The sequence below is a fragment of the Mastigoproctus giganteus genome, chromosome 9 (assembly GCF_048544385.1).
Source record: "Mastigoproctus giganteus isolate SK-2022 chromosome 9, ASM4854438v1, whole genome shotgun sequence".
NCBI classification, from domain to species: Eukaryota; Metazoa; Arthropoda; class Arachnida; order Uropygi; family Thelyphonidae; genus Mastigoproctus; species Mastigoproctus giganteus.
Window position 1 is genome coordinate 192,646,254 of NC_143583.1, and position 19,871 is coordinate 192,666,124.

The 19,871-nt window shown below is 37.4% G+C and overlaps 1 protein-coding gene across 1 annotated transcript in view; it reads left to right on the top strand.

Moving 5' to 3' along the window:
- LOC150080982 (nephrocystin-4-like) overlaps positions 1-19,871 on the top strand; it is a 470,434-nt gene that overhangs the window by 239,991 nt on the left and 210,572 nt on the right. The window contains exon 15 of the mRNA XM_090380874.1: positions 8,505-8,604. Within this exon, the coding sequence (XP_090237000.1) occupies positions 8,505-8,604 (100 nt within the window). The remainder of the gene's footprint in view (positions 1-8,504; positions 8,605-19,871) is intronic.

Here is a 19,871-nt window from a genome sequence, read left to right on the forward strand (position 1 = left end):
AAACTAGTGCCCATAGATATTATACATTTCGCAACAAAAACTAGCTCAGCACTTGACTTGTCTATATGTTCACAATCTATATTTGATTTTTTTAATTAGTGATGATATTCACTTAACAGTGATCATTTTCGTATAATCTGCAAACTACTAACAATGATCCTACTTGTTAAAACTTAAATGAAGCATAAGTTTCAGAATGCGACTGGATAAAGTATGTAAATCTTGTCATACTGACTGAGCGGGTTATGTCCTCTCAATCTATAGATGATGTGGCAAACGAGGTGTAGCAGTGACCAAAGCTTTGATCCACAGTCTACCTGTAGCCATTGTAGGCGCACTGTTCCTTCTGATGGAATGCAGCAAAGCCAGAAACGAGAAGTATAGGGCCTAAAATCTCTTCTGGAAACATCCTACCACTGAGAACCTTATTAGTTACAAAAAAGAAACTAGATCAAAAGTCCGATTACATTTGACAAAAAAGCAAAAAAGAACCTTGGATGCACTTTGCTTCCACCATCAATAAAAATGCTGAACCATATTAAATTAAATATTGTAGCAACTGACGAAACAGTTAAAATACAATAAATTTATTAAAATAATTAAAGTACAGGATAAACAAAATATTAAACTATTTATACAAAGAGAGGATAAAAACGATAAATAAATACACTGAGAAAATAAAGCGATAAAAATAAATATATCAAGTGGTTTTTGAGGCAATGTGCCTCTATATCAACTTGAACAAGATACACGACACAGAGTTGTTTTATTATGCAGGATCAAAGCCTTATGCATGCAGTGACTTCAACCAGGTGCAAATCTTAGATGCCAAAAAAGGGAAGGAGGAAAAGAAACAGAAAAGGAAGGAAGGAAAGAAAGAAAGAAAGAAAGAAGAGGACATTTAACTGTTAGACGGTGGAAACAGTGTGGCACATAGCCATATCGTTTACTCGCCATCTCTTATGTTACAAGCTAATATGCCTCATTATTAGGATGTTGAGCCCCAGCATTGCAATTAATGGCAAAAACTGCCATAACTATATGGAGTACCTCCAATCATGAGAGGTGATGAGAATCATGGGTGTGATCTAATATTTCAGTTATTAATTCATTTAGATTACGCCCATGATTCTCACTATCACTTGTGTTGGAGACTCTCTATATAGTTGTGGTGGATTCCATCATTAATCGCAATTCTTGTGTGTCTCACCGTTTCTGCAGAGTCTGGCAATTAAATGTTCTCTTCCTTTCTTTTTTTGTTTCCTTCCCTTTCTCTCTCCTCTCACTTTCCGTTTTTTTTTCCTTCCTTTTCTTTTTGCCGAACACAATCCACACACCTGATTGATGTGAGTGCATGCATAAGGCTTTGCCTCTGTATAATATAATGACTTGGTCCTGTGTATTTTGTCCATGTTGATAAAAGGCACACTGCCTCAAAAACTACTTGATATATTTATTTTTATTGCTTTTATTTTCTCTGTGTATTTATTTATTGTTTTTATCCTCTTTGTATAATTAGTTTAACATTTTGTATATTGATTTTAATATATTTATCTTATAGTTTTTGTATAATAACTTATTGGTTTTCCTATATTTTAATTATTTTAATAAATTCTATTGTATTTTAACCTTTTGTTGATTTGATGCAATATTTATTTTAACGTGATTTTCCCTAGCACTCAAGGCCGTTTTTTCTAATACTGATGATTGGTTAATATGGAATAAAATCAGACAACTTAATGGCAAATCTCTAGCAATACCAACTCCAATAATGCAATGGCATGAGCAAAACTTAACCACTATGAACAAAATTGCCAATACCCCTAGGTGAAACCTTTGCACACTCGTCAGCTACATCTGTGTAACTACAATTTCTGAAAGTTCAAATCCCTGGCTGAAAATTATAAACTTAATTTTACTATCACTCAACATTTTCCAATCACTAGGTGGCCTGGTGAAGTCACTTTTTTTTTTTTTTTTTGCTTGTGGTTATTTGTTATACTACATGTTTCTTTCTGAACTCTATGTTAATTAATATTATTAGTGGAGTCCCTCAGGGTTCAGTGTTGGGTCCATTGTTATTTTCTGTATTTATAAATGATATTGATGATGGTAAATCAAGCTTAATGTCAGAGTTTGCAGACGATACAAAGGTTGGCAAGGTTGTTAAGGACACTACTGACAGTATACTGCTGCAACAGGATCTGGAAAGGTTGAGCAGATGGGCTGAGAGGTGACAAATGTAAAGTACTACATATGGGAAACAGTAACCCCAGAGCAACATATCAACTCTGTGGTACTACACTGACAGTGCTAGAGAATGAAAAGGACCTGGGGGTAATTGTGCAGGCAGATATGAAGTTCTCTGAGCAGTGCAGATGAGCTGCAAGAATAGCTCATGGTGTCTTGTCAATGATATACAGGAATTTTTCTAGCAGGGATAAGGAGGTGATTATTCCCTTGTATAAGGCAATGGTCAGGCCACACCTTGAGTACTGTATACAGGTCTAGAAGCTTCATTTCAAGAAGGATGTAGAGCTGTTGGAACAAGTACAGAGAAGGGCAACAAGATTAGTGAATGGAACAAAGGGTTGCTCTTACAAAGAAAAGCTTAAGTTTTGCAAATTACAGTGTCTGGAGACTAGGCACCGGTGAGGTGATCTGATAGAGGTGTATAAAGCCTTGAATGATTTGAGTATGCTCAATGCCAGTGGGATTCTTCCTCTTGCTCAGAATAATCACCTGAGAGAGCATAAATTCAAATTGAGGAAAGACAGATGTAGGATAGATGTGTGGAAATTTGCCTTTAGCCAGCGGATAGTTGGTTGGTGGAACAGACTTCCATCCCTTGTTGTGGAAGTTGATAGCCTAAATAAATTTAAGGCTCAGCTGGACAGGTATTTCGAATGAATGGAGGGGTGAAGTGGAAGTGGAAGTTGTTTTTTTTTTTTTTTTTTTTTTTGGCTGATGCTGTATAAGCTTGCTTTCTTGCATCATATGCCTCTACTAATGCTAATGTCCTGAATATTTATTTGCATATTTTGTCATAGAATGTAATCATCCTCTGATTTGTGCTGTCATGTTCTTCAGAAAATGTTTCCCGATAGCAAAAAAAAAAAAAAAAAAAGTTTTGAAAGAACCAAAATATCATGCATTATTAGTGAAACTGCACAGATAAGGGAAAGGAATATTGATGGTTCAGAAAAAAGGACCATTTTTAGATGCATTTGCATATAGAAGATGATAGGTGCAAATATGCCTAATGTACTTATTGGCTTTACCATGCTTCTCCATCTGCTTGCATGTAAAACTCGACTCCCACTGGACAGATTTTCACAAAATTTATTATTCGGGTTTATAAAAAAAATTTGTCATTCCAAATTTAATTAAAATTGGATGAATAGAAATACAGCAACCCCCATATAAAACTGTACTTCCACAACATTGTTTCGCTCTAACACGATTGATAAATTGCGGCAATCTTCACACAACATGGTACTTATATAATACGTTTAGAGAATTTCGGTAAATAAACCTTGCATAACAGGGTGTTTTTGAGCTTTTGTGTGGGGGAAACCTTGCTATTATGTTGGATGTAATTTTTCGACAATTCAACTCTTTTTGAATCGCTGCTGTTGGCTCGCTAGTCAAAAAAAAATTATTGAGAAATCCCTGTATTTTTTTATTTTTTTTGTTAAATCCCTGTGTTACATTCTGTGCTATTGAACTTGTGGAAAAATCTAGATTTCAAAGTTTTATTACTATTGGATAGCACACCAGGCCATCCAAAAGATTTAAGTCATCCAAACATTGAAGTTATGTTCCTACCACCACAGTTATACTAGATTAATACAACTTCTTTCATTCAGCCATTAGATTAAGGCAGTATATCCACCTTTAAAACTCATTAGATCAGTAAATCGTTACAATGGATTTTGGAAAAAATTGATTCCAAATCTATTGAAGTAATGGAGGCATGGAAACATTTCTCAATTGCGGACTGTATCAGAATCATAGTTTTACTGAAAGAAGGAAAACTGTCAATGCTAAATGCGTGTGGAAAAATGTATGGCTAGAGTCAGTTCATTCAGGAAATATGTTCGAACTGACAGAATCAGTGTGATAATGGAACTTGCTACATTGGTAGGAAGGGAAGGTTTTGATGATATGACTACTGAAGCCCTCCTAGGTAACACAGTTGATAGAATCGCCCTCCACTACACACCGGGTTGAAAAGATCTTAGTTCGAATCCCGTCGATGATGGGAGGAATTTTTATGGGTATTTCCCACAATGTGGCTGAGTTAGTCAGCATGGATAGCATGGTTTTTTCTGCTGAAAACACTGGTTTTTCATCCAGCAAAACAGAAGATCGATCTCTGGACACACTCAACTAAGGCCATGTTACTCAGAGTAATGTGGCCTTAGTTGCCGATGCTCCTAAAAAAATAAAAAAAGATATGATTACTGAAGGCATTCAAGAATTACTGGTAGAAAAAAGAGGCTGGCGAAAGGATTTGGTGGAAATGGCATTGGAGGTAAAACCAAATCAATTTAGAGGATGATAGCACAGATGAAAATTCTAAACTTCCAAATTTTACACTAGAAAACATACTGGAAGGCATAAAGTTAGCCAAGTAATTAGAATCTTATTTCTTGAATGCAGATTCTTGAATGAAAGGAGCCCAGAGTTCAAAAGGGAGCTTCAAAAATGCTTAGTTCCAATACAGTGAAATTCACAAAGATTTATCAAGAAAACAAACCCAGATTAGTGACTTTTATATGAAGAGCAGAAGATACACAAAATCTAGAATGGTGTTTTTGTTAGCTTTTGGAAAGTAACCTCCCATTTTGTACTTTTTCTTACTCCCGTATAACACGGTTTCGCACAACACGACATTTTATAGGAACTTGATGTCCACGTTATACGAGGGCTACCTGTATAGAAATCCAGAATTATTTTTTTCTTTCTTTCTTTTTTTTTCTTCTTCTTCTCTCCTCATGTAATAATTCAACTCCCAGTATATGGATCTTCATGAAATTTTAGGTTTGAGCATTTTACAAAGATTTGTAGAGCAATTCAAATTATCATCATTAAAATGGGTCTAATAGAAATCCAACAATTATTATTTCTTTGTCCACCCACATATAATAACTAATAACATTTTACAAAGATTTGTAGAGCAATTCAAATTATCATCATTAAAATGGGTCCAATAGAAATCCAACAATTATTATTTCTTTGTCCACCCACATATAATAACTAAACTCCCCACAGATGGATTTCATGCATCAATAAATGTACTAAAGACATTTGTTGACCCTTAGAACTTAGGGCTGAGAAATGGAAAATGAGATTTAACATCGATAAATACAAGGTACTGGTTATGATCAGCAACCATTCTCTCCACTGCATAGGACCCAATATCTAGAAGGGTAACCTCTCACCCTGTGCTCAAACATATAGGGTTCCTGCACTGAAAGAAAATCCAGGTTCTTGACTTCCATCTGTTGTGCAGCAATACACCTTGCCCATTTAGTATTAGTAATAGTAGTGGCAAATGATGCAAGAAAGAAGGCTTAAGCCTTCTTTCTTGCATCATTTGCCATGTTAATTTAACATGGAAAATGATGTTTTTAGGAACATGTTTTTATTCTTTTGTTAATTTAACTCATCCTTCACAAAGATGTTTTTTAGAGTGCACTTAGGTTATATCCACCATAAACTGGTTTTGTTTACACAAAAGTAATTTCTAACAAGTCAGTGTCATCCTTCGGGAAGCAGGGAACTGGGTGACCAGAGGCAATAATCGGACAACTGTGCCAAGATTTGTATTAAACATACAAAATAACAGTATTTATTTCTCACAGGGTGAAAACGAACTTTGTAATACATATTAACTGAATTTTGTAATAAACGAATATATTTACATCAGAAAGCCTATCCTCTCACAGGGGAATGGTATGTGCTTCATATAAACTGAGTTTGTATTAACAAGATTTTACTGTATTTTACATTCATCAAATTTCACTCAAAAAAAGTCACTCATCATTGGTGTACATATAAATATATATGCCCTGGTTTTCATTCTTATTAATTAACAAAGCCTATTTATTTGCTTGTTCCATGAGGATACCCTCTCCCTAGCAGGCCTAATAATCACCAACACTTTTCTTTCTAAGCTCTTGAATGGCTATGAAATGTTGATAGCATCTTTACTGTTCAAATGCAAATATAAATATATACATTTATGCTCTTTTAATGGTGAAGTATGTATAGTTAATTAAGACAGAAGTTCCAATATTATACACCATGAAACTGAGTTAGAAACCTTAAACAGCTTCAATGATAAAGAAAAGTCTACATGATCATCGTTTTCATCAGGGTTTTCTTCATATTTTCATTCATAGCATGGTTCAGAAGTTTAGCCAGACTGTCAGATATCTGAGAGTAAATTATGAGGTTATCAGTCAAATTCATTATTCAGATTCATTGAATTTCAAATTTTTACAAATATATTTTACACCAGTGTTAGATATGAATATTTAATCTTTTAAATAATAATGACTGAAATTATTTAGAAGCTTCAGTATATTAATTTTATTTAGAAGTGACAATAAAATGATCAGAAGCCTAAAATACTGAACTTAACTTCCAACTTAAGTGTTAATGGATGAGATTAATTAAAAATTGATGTGGATATTAAAAACTGATTACACCGATGAGCCAAAACATTATGATGATCTACCTAATATGAAGTTGGTCCTCCACTTGTAGCCAAAACAGCTCGCACCTGGCGAGGCATGGATGCTACAAGATTTCTAAAGGTGCCTTGTGGTATCTGGTACCAACACGTAACCAGTAAATCCTTTTAACTCCTGTGAGGTCCGTGGTTGAGACGCCACAGATCGGAGTTGCCATTCCAACACAAACCGATGCTCAGTGGGATTGATGTCTGGGGAATTTGGAGACCAGGTCAATACCTGGAAGTCTTCTTCATGTTCCGCAAACCAGTCTCGAACAATCCGGGCAGTGTGGCATGGCGCATTATCCTGCTGAAAGATGGCACAGCCAGAGGGGAAGACGGTTGGAATGAAAGGGTGTACCTGGTCAGCAATGATGTTTAGGTAGGTGGTAAATGTCAGAGTGCCCAGCACATGGATGACTGGACCCAGGGTATCCCAAAAGAACATCATCCAAAGCATGACACTGCCTCCACCAGCATGTTTTCGTCCCATGGTGCATCCAGACGCCATCACTTTCCCAGGTAAACTACGCACACGTACCTGGTGGAACAGGAATCGTGATTCATTGGACCAGGTAACTTCCTTCCAATCACCCAAGGTCCAGTTTCGATGCTCGCTTCACATTGTAGGTGCTGTCACCAGTGAACTGTGGCTTGTGGCTACGCAGCCCCATTTTCAGCAGGGTTCAATGTACTGTGTGTTGTGACACGTTACTCCTGTCACCAGCATTCCAATTACTGGCAAATTGTTCTTCTGTTGGCACATACCATCCAGGAGAGTCTTCGCTCACGTTGAGCATTGATGAGCCATGGTTCGTCCAACACCTCACCAGCGGTTAATGGGTTTCCCCTTCTTAGACCACTTTCGGTATGTACTAACCACGGCTGACCGTGAGCATCCCACCAGCCATGCCATTTTGGATATGCTCTGACCCAGTTGTCTGGCCATTACAATTTGGCCTTTGTCAAACTCGCTTAAGTCTGCTGCCTATCCCATCTGAAGAACAAGAGTAACACTGATTAATGGAGCTCAGTGTCAGGTGTTTTTTATACCATGTCTCGACCTGCACGCATGCCGTAGTTCACCTGCAGTTGCTTCGATTTGCATAACGACTTGCTGGTCATAATGTTTTGGCTCATCAGTGTATATGGTGCCTCAAACGTGTGTATTACCAGAACCTATTTTTATCAAGCAAGCACATAATACACAGTACCATACAACTGAACTTAGCCAACACATCTAGTCCACTCGTCATCAACTGGAAATTGATTCAGCAGTGACACTAATCAGACTACCTTCCAATCAGTGCTGTGATAGTAAAATTAGAAGAAAGTATACTCTATGGATGTTACTAAAAGCAGAGTATACTGTGTGTATTGGGCTTATTAATTGAATTCGCTTTGGTTGCATAGATCTAATCAAACAAGCGATTTTTCAACATATTCTGTATTTTTATAATCAGCATGTGAAAAATTTCTGACAGTCAATGAAATTAATTTTTATAATATTTGTTTTTTTAAAAACCAGAAGGTATACACTATTCATCTAAAAAAAAAAAAAAAAAAATCCAGTGGGTATACAGCATATATTTTAAACGGTTTTTAATATTTAAATCTCTTTTTAATTAATCTCATCCATTAACTCATAAGTAGTTGGGAGGTGGTTAGTTCCTATATTTTAGGTTTATGATCTTTTTATTGTCATTCAACCTCAAAACTAAAAATTTATTTGCTTACCTTTCTCATTTGATTACATCAGGCTCCTTTTATATCCACTGGAAAAGACAGATCCCAAATTGTATATCTTATATGTTGTTAGGAATGACGGACAAAAAGAGGAAAAGGTTCCAGGCTATCAGGTAATTCAGAAATAGATTTTTCTACTAATGTAATGGCCCTTTCATTTACCACAGCATTTCTCAGTTTTGTTTCTATCTTAGATTACTATCATTATAGTTATGCAAGAATTTTTCCAGCAGGGGATTATACATTGTATAAGGAAATGGTTATGCTGCATCTTGAGTACTGCATGGAAGCCTGATTTTAAGCAGGATGTAGATTTGTCTGAATGGATGCAGAGAAAAGAGCAACCAGATTAGCCAAGACACAAAAGATTACTCCTACCATGAAGGAGTCCTGCAAATGCAGCACCTCTAAACTTGACACCTGTGAGGAGATCTTATTGAATTGGTTAAGGCTTTGCTAATGCTGTGTAAGCCTTTTTCTTGCATCATTTGCCACTACTATTACTAATACTAAATGGACAAAGGTGTATTGCTGCACAAGTCAAGAATCTGGATTCTTGACTTGTGCAGCAATGAAAGAGATGGAAGTCAAGAATCTGGATTTGCTTTCAGTGCAGGAACCCTGTGTGTTTGAGCACAGGGTGAGAGGTTACACTTCTAGATATGGGGTTCTATGCAGTGGAGAGAATCTCCAGGATGCTATTGTCATCAGGAATACTTATTTGATTATAACATTAATGACTTTAAGTTATTCTCTTGGTGTTTGTTGTGAGGTAATAGGGCAGCTTGGGTTGATATACTTCACTTCTCTACTGTGAATTTTATGATTGCATTAATCCTTATACTGTTTACATATTTTTGCTTGGTGTCTTATGCTTGGTGTTTCAGAAACATCATAATGACAATGGATTCTAATTCAGGCTCCACTTTAGGTGGGGCTCTGATGACAGAGGAGTAGATCTTGAGTACTTTCTATCTACTTCTCGATGAAATGCCTTGAATGATCTGGACCAACTGCTGACCATTATCTGGGGATTCATACATTGATATAATCATTCATTCCTTTATTTGATTAAGGATTGGAATGCAGTGGATGGATGACAACCAGTAATCATAGGTATATTACTTTGATATTAGTAAAAGAATTAACAAAAGGGTTTTTTGTTAGAGACCAAAAGAATTTCTCCTAAAACTTTAAATTGTGAAAATTTTAAGTATTGTATTGTCTCTGAACTGGGCATTGATTGCAACTGAGAAAATTTTGAAGATACAAGAAGTGTGGATAAATGCAACACACTGATCAGTACAGAAGAGGTTGGCACTATAATAGGGTTGTCTCCTTGTGTAATATTGAACTGATAAATTTAAGAACATCAGTGTGAAAAAAGTCGAGGAATCGTGCAGATCAGTTTGAGTGGTATAGGAACAGATGTCTATAAATACATATTGTCCTAAAAATTAATAAGTATAAAAAGAGATCTAATTTGTTCCTTAATGGTATGAGTATGTTAAAAAATAAATCTAGTATAAATCTTTGGAATCAGATGATGACAGATAAAGCCGGGCTCATTGATATTGCCCATTCTGTGGATGACAGCAGCCAGACTGAGACCATTAGGTGGAATCAATCAGTAAGAGCAATACACTTGCACCCCCTCCATATCACAGTGCTTCCAGAACTTGTTCACTATACCACTTTGCAATTTTTGATATTCCTGCCAATAGTGTACTCTGTTCTCCCTGGAAGAGCATTAATCACTCAAAACACTTTATGCATTAGCAGGTATTTGGGAGCCTGAGAGGCCTCCATTGAAAAATTTTTTAATGTTCTGTCATATTTTCAGTCTGAAAAACATCTATAATTCACAGTGCATGTCTTTAAAGGTGTGTTCTTTGATTTTGCTGTTAAAAAAAAAGGACTTTTAACCATTACTGTAAGCAACAAGAGAATGATTGAATTGCCAGCCAGATTGGAAATAGTGACAAATGGGCCTGGAGTACTGGGGTCCATAGTTTAACAAATAGATATTTATTTAAAGTATACCCAGTATAAAATAAAATAAAAAAAAAAATAAAAAAAAATAAAAAAAACTGGGTATACTTTAAATAAATATCTATTTGTCAGATTGGAAATATTGCAATGCAGTCCATTTTGTGACAAAGTGAAACTTTAATCTGTTTATTGCCCTGAAAGTTATTTTTTGTGTGCATGAGTAATTTACATCTCTATTTTAATTTTGTATAGTTGTTTGTACTGGCACAAGTTTTCTGTGTCTAGGGCTATAAAAAGCTATAATCATGTGCGACATATCTTGCACATTACAAAAATGGATAGTTTCAAGATATTAAGACTAGGAGATCTGAGGGCTTACTTAACAAGTGCAATGCAATGTTGGGAAAAAGTCGCGAGTTAAGATTGAATTTGAAAGTATCTGCAATTCTGACCACACAATAGGAGGGAGCATATGTTGAGAGCCTTGTCAATCAATTCAGCCATGGAGAGATTGTGCAAAGCTCATGTGCTCTGTGCTTGTTAACAGAAGAGACTGCATTTATAGGGATGGGGTACACTAGAATAGAAAGGGTGCAAGAATATTTGCTGATGCTATAGAGACAGTGATGGGGGGTGTTAGAAAATTGCTAGTTTGGGGGGGGATACACAGACTAATAGCTTTACTAGAGCTCCAGGACAGTGGCAAAAGTGATTCTTGCACTACTACTACTACTGGTACATGCAACAGCCTGGAAAGCAAGGTGTCTGGGTCTTCAGGCCCCTGCTGTGAGTCATAACAGAACAAATAAATACATCAGCTCTTTTAGGGTAACTAAGGGTAAGAACATGTGCGTGTATACTAATGCTAGAAGGATTGTAAATAAATTTAGATGAATTTGAAGTACAGGCACTCCCCAGCTTTTGTAATACTCGACTTTACGTAAGTTTTTGCTGGCTGGTGCAAACTTAAAAACATTGTGGAAACATTTTGCATCCCGTAGGAATAAATGGAGGTATTGTGAAAATATTGTAATGTGAACCCAATAACACTTTTTTTTTTTTTTTTTTTTTGGTAATTCATTCCAAGACTTCAGAAGTCGAAATTTTCCCTATATAACTAAGCTCTCTAAAGGTCATTTTTATAATGGAAATTGCACTACACTTTCATTGTTATCATATGTTCCATTATAAGAATCAATTTTGAATGCCTTTTTGATATTTTTCTAAAACACATTGCTGTAGTCACTACCATAAAACAATACAAACAAGTTGCATGTTTCGGTTTATTGGGCTTTTCTGTTAGTGAATTTATTTATAAGCAGGTAGTAAACTTGATCTTATTGCATTTGCAAAATCCCAATAACTGGAATTGTGTGCGTTTTTACGTTATGGTATTATTAAATGTGTTCCTCTTCACTGAAAGCTTCAATCATATAAAAAACAAATAAATTTTCAGAATCTTCTCTTCATTCGTGTTTACTTATTACAATGGTGAAGGGAAAGCGATCAATAGTGGCAGGGCTAGGAAACGAAACAAAACAAAATTAATTTAGAAATGAAGATATTTAAAAAGTACGAAGCAGGACAAAGTGTGTCGTCTATTGCACGGGAATTATGTCTTGCTGCTTCAACAGTGAATACTATTTTAAAGGACAGTGCGCATATAAAAGAACATGTTAAAGAATCAATGCATTTAAGATCAACAGTGATCACAAAACAGCATTCATGTGCTATATTGAAGATGGAAAAGCTATTAATAATATGGATGGAAAATCAGATTCAGAAGCAAGTGCCCCTGAGTTCAGAGGCCATTCAAGCAAAAGCAAGAAGTATTTATGAATACCCCATAAATAGATAAATACCCCAAGCCGAGTTCATGGCAAGCAACGTGTGGTTTAATAGATTCAAGCATCCCGCAGATTTTCAAAACATTAAAGTATGCAGTGAAGTCGCCAGTGCCGATTCTGCAGCCGCAGAGAAATTTTGTAGAAACTCCTTCTAAATCTCCACAGTCCTCAACCTCCACAGCCCTCAACTTCTAATTCTGGCAACGATGCTCGAAAGGTAAAATTGATGATGTTATGCCTGTCTCCTTTCTCTTTTTGTAAGTTTATAATTTTGAAATTTTTGTAATTTTGTACACTTTTGTAATTTTTCCTGCTCATGAGATAGAAAAATTGAATAAATAATTCTATTTACATGTTTGCTGAACATTTATTTTTTGCTTCAATCAAATTCAGTGCACATAGTTGCGAATGCTGCATAAGCATTTAGGGAAATTCTGACTTACATAAAATTAGACTTACGTAGAGTTACGTGGAATGCAACCTTTACATAAGTCAGGAGTGTCTGTACTGATTAAGTCATCAAATGCACACATTATAGGAATAGCAGAAGCATGTGTCATTCAGACATAAGTGATGCTCAATATGAATATGGAGATTACAATGTATACAGGAAGGACCGACAGGACAAGTGAGGTGTAGGGGTTATGCTCTTAGTTAAGAAGCATGTTAAATCTTAGGCAGTGCATCCAGTTGCATGGATGACAAGTGCAATATTGAGTCAGTTTAGTGTGTTATAAGCACCGGGAAAACAAAATTGAGAGTAGGAGTGTGTTATAGGCCTAATGACTATGATGAGTATGCCAAACAGCTATACAGAGAAATAGTGGACTAGCAAATCAGAATAGCTCATAATGGGGGATTTTAACTTTCCATATGTTGACTGAAATTTGTAAGTTGGATGCTCAAACACTAGCAAGACTTTTGTTAATTTCTTCGATGACTATTTTCTTCAGCAGTACGTTAGAGAGGCAACAAGAGTAGGCAATACTTTTGATCTGGTTATCAGCAATGATTCTTCATGCATTAAGAATCTGCAGGGGGAAAAAAACCATCTGGGTGGCAGTGATCATGGTGTACTAATGTGGAATTTAATTATAAAGACATTACTACTGCCAAGAGTAAACTGAAAAGCTTTTGCTTTCTTAAAGGTAACTACAGTTGTCTCAGACAGTTTTTAAATTGTGTGCAGTGGGACCAACTAATGATGTTACCAACAACAAATTCTAAGTGGGAAGTAATCAAAGAATCTACTAGGCTTTTCATACCAACAAAGAAATACTGTTCAAGGATTAGACTTGATGGATTTCAGATAAACTATTGAGACATGTCACTCATATATCTACCTATAGTAGATATATATAATTTAGTATGTAATCAAGTCACAAAGGAGGTTAGGCAAGCTAAGGCATGTTATGAAAAGTCTCTGGCAAAGGATGTCAAAAAAAGGCACCAAACACTTCTATGCTTTTATTAACAGTGGAAGGAACGGATTGAATCACATTGGGCCACTTGATGTCAGTGGGTAAACCTTTGATGACCCTGCTCGGGTTGCTGGAAAATTGAATAGGTATTTTACATCTTCATCACACATGAATTCTTTAGGGAGGGAATGGCTGAAGTTTATCAAACTACATTGGGGAGGTAAATGAATTTGTGATAACTGAAAGGAAAGAGAAATTGTTGATGCTGAATATAAAAATGCACCTGGGGTTGATAAGATCTATTGTCATAAGGGAGGCAGAAAAGTATATAAGCAAACCCTTAGCCATAATTATAAGAGCATCCTTGGATTCAGGGGAGGTCCCTATGGACTGGAGATGTACGAATGTATCCCCAATTCAAAGGAGGATCAAAAGTTGACGTGAGTAATAGCGGACGTTAAGTTAACAGGTCTGCTATTACCCTGTTCCAGGGAACAGGGTAATTCCATATTTTCCCTGTTCCAGGGAGAATAATGGAATCATTAATTAAAAAAGTAATGCAGGACTATCTGGACAGGCATGCAGTTATACTGCAATCACAGCATGAATTTGTTAAGGGGTGGTCTTGTCTAAATAAGCTGATAGGTTACTATGATGCAGTGAGCAAAGAACTGAATGCAAAAAATTATTCTGACATCATATACTTGGATTTCAGGAAGACTTTTCTTATTGTTGCCCATAAAAGACTACTGTACAAACTGGAGTAATGTGGCATTAAGGGCAAGTTACTGCTATGGATAAAATGATGGTTATGTGGTGAGTATGGGCTTGGGTCCTGACCTGGATATCATCATTCTTCTCTTTGTGATTCCCTTCTACTTTTGACTCTCTCTCTCTCTCTCTCTCTCTCTCTCTCTCTCTCTCTCTCTCTCTCTCTCTCTCTCTCTCTCTCTCTCTCTCTCTCTCTCTCTCTCTCTCTCAGGGTAACTCGGGAATTTTTTTTGGCTGGTGCAGCATAAGCCTCAGGCTTCCTTGTACCATATAGCTAATAATAATAATAAGACAGAGTAGTTGTAAATGGGCACTGCTCTTCTTGGACTAATGTTATTAGTGGACATGCACAGAGTTCAGTGCTGGGCCTATTGTTGTTTTCAATATTTTTGGATGATATTGATGAAAGTATATCAGGCTTAACATCTAAGTTTGCATATGATACAAAAGTTGGCAGGGTGGTTATCGATGCCATCAGGGTAAGGTACTGCAACTTGATCTAAGAAAATTGGTTTGTTGGGCTGAGAAATGGCAGTTGAAGTTTAACATTGACAAATGCAAGTTACTACATATGGGTAACAGTCACCCCAGAGTAACTTATCAACTGTGTGGTACTACACTCATGGTAGTGGAGAATGAAAAAGACCTGGGGTAATTGTGCAGTCAGACATGAAATTCTCTGAGCAATGCAGACATGCAGCCAGCACTGCTCATGGGATTTTGTCAATAATATACAGAAACCATGCTTGCAGGGATAAGGAGGTGATCATCTCTTTGTATAAGGCCATAATTAGGCTACATCTTGAGTACTGTATACAAGTCTGGAGGCCTCACTTTAGGAAGGATGTAGAACTGCTGTGAGAGGTGCAGTGTAGGATAACCAAACTGATGAAGGGAACAAAAGGGTGCTCTTTCATAGAAAAGCTTCAGTTTTGCAAATTGCTGTGTCTCGAGACTTAGCCACCTATGGAGAAATGATTGAGGTGTTTAAAGCCTTGAATGGGTGAGTAAGGTGAATGCTAATGTCATTCTTCCACTTGCTGAGACTACACACGAGGGGCCATAAATTCAAATTGAGGAAGAATGGTTGCAAGATTGATGTGTGGAAGTTTTCATTCAGCCAGTGAACAGGCTTCCATCTGTTGTGGAAATGGGTAGGTTGAATAAATTCAGGGAACAACTAGACAAATTCTTGAGGGTACGGATGGGTAAAAGTAAGTTTTTTTTTTTTTTTTGTGGCTCATGATATATAAGCTTGCTTTCTTGCATTAGCATTAGTAGAGGCATATGATGCAAGAAAGCAAGCTTATTCAGCATCAGCCAAAAAAAAAAAAAAAAACACACACACACCACTCCCATGTCACCCCTCCGTTCGTTCAAAATACCTGTCCAGTTGAGCCTTAAATTTGTTTAGGCTATCAACTTCAACAACAAGTGACGGAAGTTGGTTCCACCAACCAACCACCTGCTGGCCAAAGGCAAATTTCCGCACATCTATCCGACATCCGTCCTTCCTCAATTTGAATTTATGCCCTCTGAGGTGATTATTTTGAGAAAGATGAAGAATCCCATTGGCATTGAGCATGCTCAAACCATTCAAAGCCTTATACACCTCTATCAGATCACCTCGCCGGTGCCTAGTCTCCAGACTCTGTAATTTGCAAAACTTAAGCCTTTCTTCGTAAGAGCAACCCTTTGTTCCATTCACTAATCTTGTTGCCCTTCTCTGTACCCGTTCCAGCAGCTCTACATCCTTCTTGAAATGAGGCCTCCAGACCTGTATACAGTACTCAAGATGTGGCCTAACCATTGCCTTATACAAGGGAATAATCACCTCCTTATCCCTTCTAGAAAAATTCCTGTATATCATTGACAAGACACCATGAGCTACTCTTGCAGCTCGTCTGCACTGCTCAGAGAACTTCATATCTGCCTGCACAATTACCCCCAGGTCCTTTTCATTCTCCACCACTGTCAGTGTAGTACCGCAGAGTTGATATGTTGCTCTGGGGTTACTGTTTCCCATATGTAGTACTTTACATTTGTCAATGTTAAACTTCATTTGCCACCTCTCAGCCCATCTGTTCAACCTTTCCAGATCCTGTTACAGCAGCATAGCGTCAGTACTGTCCTTAACAACCCTGCCAACCTTTGTATCATCTGCAAACTTGGACATTAAACTTGATATCCCATCATCAGTATAATTCATAAACACCGAAAACAACAACGGACCCAACACTGAACCCTGAGGAACTCCACTAATGACATTAGTCCACGTTGAGCAATGTCCATTGATTACCACTCTGTCTTCTGCCACTCAACCATCCCCTTATCCATAGCAGCAATTTGCCTCCAATGCCACACTGCTCCAATTTGTGCAGCAGTCTTCCATGTGCAACAGTATCAAAAGCCTTTCTAAGATCCAAATATATAATATCAAAGTTATTCCCTGCATCCAGTTCTTTTGTGACTACATCATAGTATCCAATCAAATTGGTCAGGCAAGACCTGCCCTTAACAAAACCATGCTGTGTCTGAGCTATAACTGAATTCTTGTCTAGATGATCCTGCAGTGCTTCTTTAACCAGTGCCTCCATTAATTTACCTGGATCAGAAGTTAAACTAACAGGTCTATAGTTACTTGTGTCAGCCTTTGATCCTCCTTTGTGAATTGGGGTTACATTTGCACATCTCCAGTCTATGGGTACCTCCCCTGAGTCCAAAGAAGCTCTCATAATTATGGCTAGGGGTTTGCTTACTTCCTTTGCTGCCTCCTTTAATATAACTGGATAGATCCCATCCACCCCAGGTGCTTTTTTTATGTTTATCCTCAACAATCTATCCTCCACTTTCCTCTCAGTTATTACAAAATCATCTAGCTCACTGCCAGAGTTTACTTCACCTCTGGCATTCTCCTTCCTGTATAACTCCTCATGTGTGAATGTAGATGCAAAATACTCGTTTAGATTGTTAGCCACCTGAGCAGGATCCTCAACTGTTGAACAATCAATATCCAGTGGACCAATCTGATTCATCTCTTTCCTTCTTGAGTTTAAATAGGTAAAGAACTCTTTTCTGTTTTTCTTTGCATCCTTTGCCAAGGATTTTTCGTAGTCTGCCTTTGCCTGCCTAATCTCCTTTGTGACTTGGTTACAGACCAACTTATATCTATCATAGGCTTCCATGTCACCCATTAATTTGTATGTATCCCATGCATTTTTCTTCTCTGCCACATGTCTTATTAGTTCATCTGACAACCATTTAGGCCTAAACCTTGAACAATATTTCTTAGTTGGTATGTAAAACCTGGTAGCCTCTAAGATTAGTTCCTTGAATGCTTCCCATTTTGAGTTTGCTGTTGGTAACATCATCAGTTGGTCCCACTGTATAGAATTTAAATACTGTCTCAGACCATCATAGTCACCTTTACGAAAACAAAAACCCTTCCCTTTACCTCTGATGGTAGTTACCTCCTTGAGTAAATCCCACTTCAACACACTGTGATCACTGCCACCTAGTGGTTCATTTATCTGCAGATTCTTAATGCATGAAGAATCACTACTGATAATCAGATCAAGAGTATTGCTCCCTCTTGTTGCCTCACGAACATGCTGATGTAGAAAGCAATCGTCCAATAAATCCACAAAAGCCTTGCTAGTGTGCGAGTGACCAATCCACAAATTCCAGTCAATATCTGGGAAATTAAAATCCCCCATTATAAGACTCTCTGATTTACTGGCCCACTCTATTTCCCTGTACAATATCTTATTATACTCATCAGAGTAATTTAGGCCTATAGCACACTCCTACTCTCAATTTTGATTTCCCTATGCTTATGTCACACCAAACTGACTCGACACTGCCCTGTCCATCGATGTCGACTGGCTTCACTTCCTTGGACTTTGTGTTTCTTAACTAATAGCATAACCCCTCCTCCCCTCCTGTCCTGTCTATCCTTTCTATACACATTGTATTCCCCAAATTCCAGTTCCGCATTCCTTATATCTATGTGACACCACATCTCTGATATCCCAACAATATCTGCCTTTGATGTTTTGAGCAATACCTCAAATTCATCAAATTTATTTACCGACTCCTAGCATTGTTGTACACGCAGGTATACATGCACCTGTTTCTATTCTTAGCTACCCTAACACAACCCATGTTTTTACTTGTACCGCAAAGACTCCCAGCAGTCTCTGAAATATCCTGCATCTTGTTTTTCAGGCTTCTCCTCATTTCAATAGAAGCAGTGCAAGAATCACTTCCACCTCTGCCATTGGCTACTGTTAATCTATTAGTCCTTGTATCCCCCCAACTAGCAGTTTTCCCGACCCACCTAACACTGCCTCGACAGCATCAGCAAAAATTCTTGCACCCTTTCTATTTAAGTGTATCCCATCCCTGTAGAAGCAATCTCTCCTGTTAACAAGTACAGTCCAGGCTGAAAAAAATTCTACCCCTTGAGCCTTGCACAATCCCTCCAGGGCCGAATTGATCGACAAGGCTCTCATCATATACTCCCTCCTATCATGTCTGGGCAGAATTGCAGACACTTTCAAATTCAACCCTAATTCACGGCTTTTTTTCAACAAAATCATTTTCTGTTACTACTACTCATTTTTTTTTTCTACTCATTCTACTACTACTACTGTTACTGTAACTCTGTTACTACTACTCATTCATTTTCAAAAAGCATCATTTTCTGTTACTACTACTACTACTATTAAAACAGCTACTTCATACATCCTCTTGCATGGCAGTGCTATGAAACCTGCTGGTGGTTCTAATTAATTGAAGTTTATTGCTATTTATAAAACTTCTCTTTGAGAACTGCTGTTTCCTTACAGAGAATGTTGCCTTTAGCTGTAGGTGCCTCCGTAGCCAGGTGGGAAGGAGCAGCAGTGCATAGCATATGCTTCTTGATTAGACTGGGGTTCGAGCCCGTCACCACCAAATACAGAGGATGCGGGAAGGTCTGGGAATGACTACCGTATATCCTGGAGCAATATGGCCTTAGTTGCTAATGCTCCTAAAAACCAAATAACAAACAAACAAACAAACAAGCCTTTAGCTGCACACTGCAACCACCCAGCAGTCCTGAGTGCAGTAATAGAAACTGCACCAGTCATATGCCACTACTAATGTTAATGCTAATTCAGATTATCTGATAATTCAACACTAGAATATCAGATTTTTGTGAAATGTGTTTTAGATTAGCAGCATTGCCCCAAAATGCCTACTGCATATAATAGTAGTAGTGGCATGTGATGCAAGAAAGAAAGTGTTTGGGCTTATGCCGCATCAGCCAAAAAAAAAAAAAATCACACCATTCCCTCCAAATGCCTG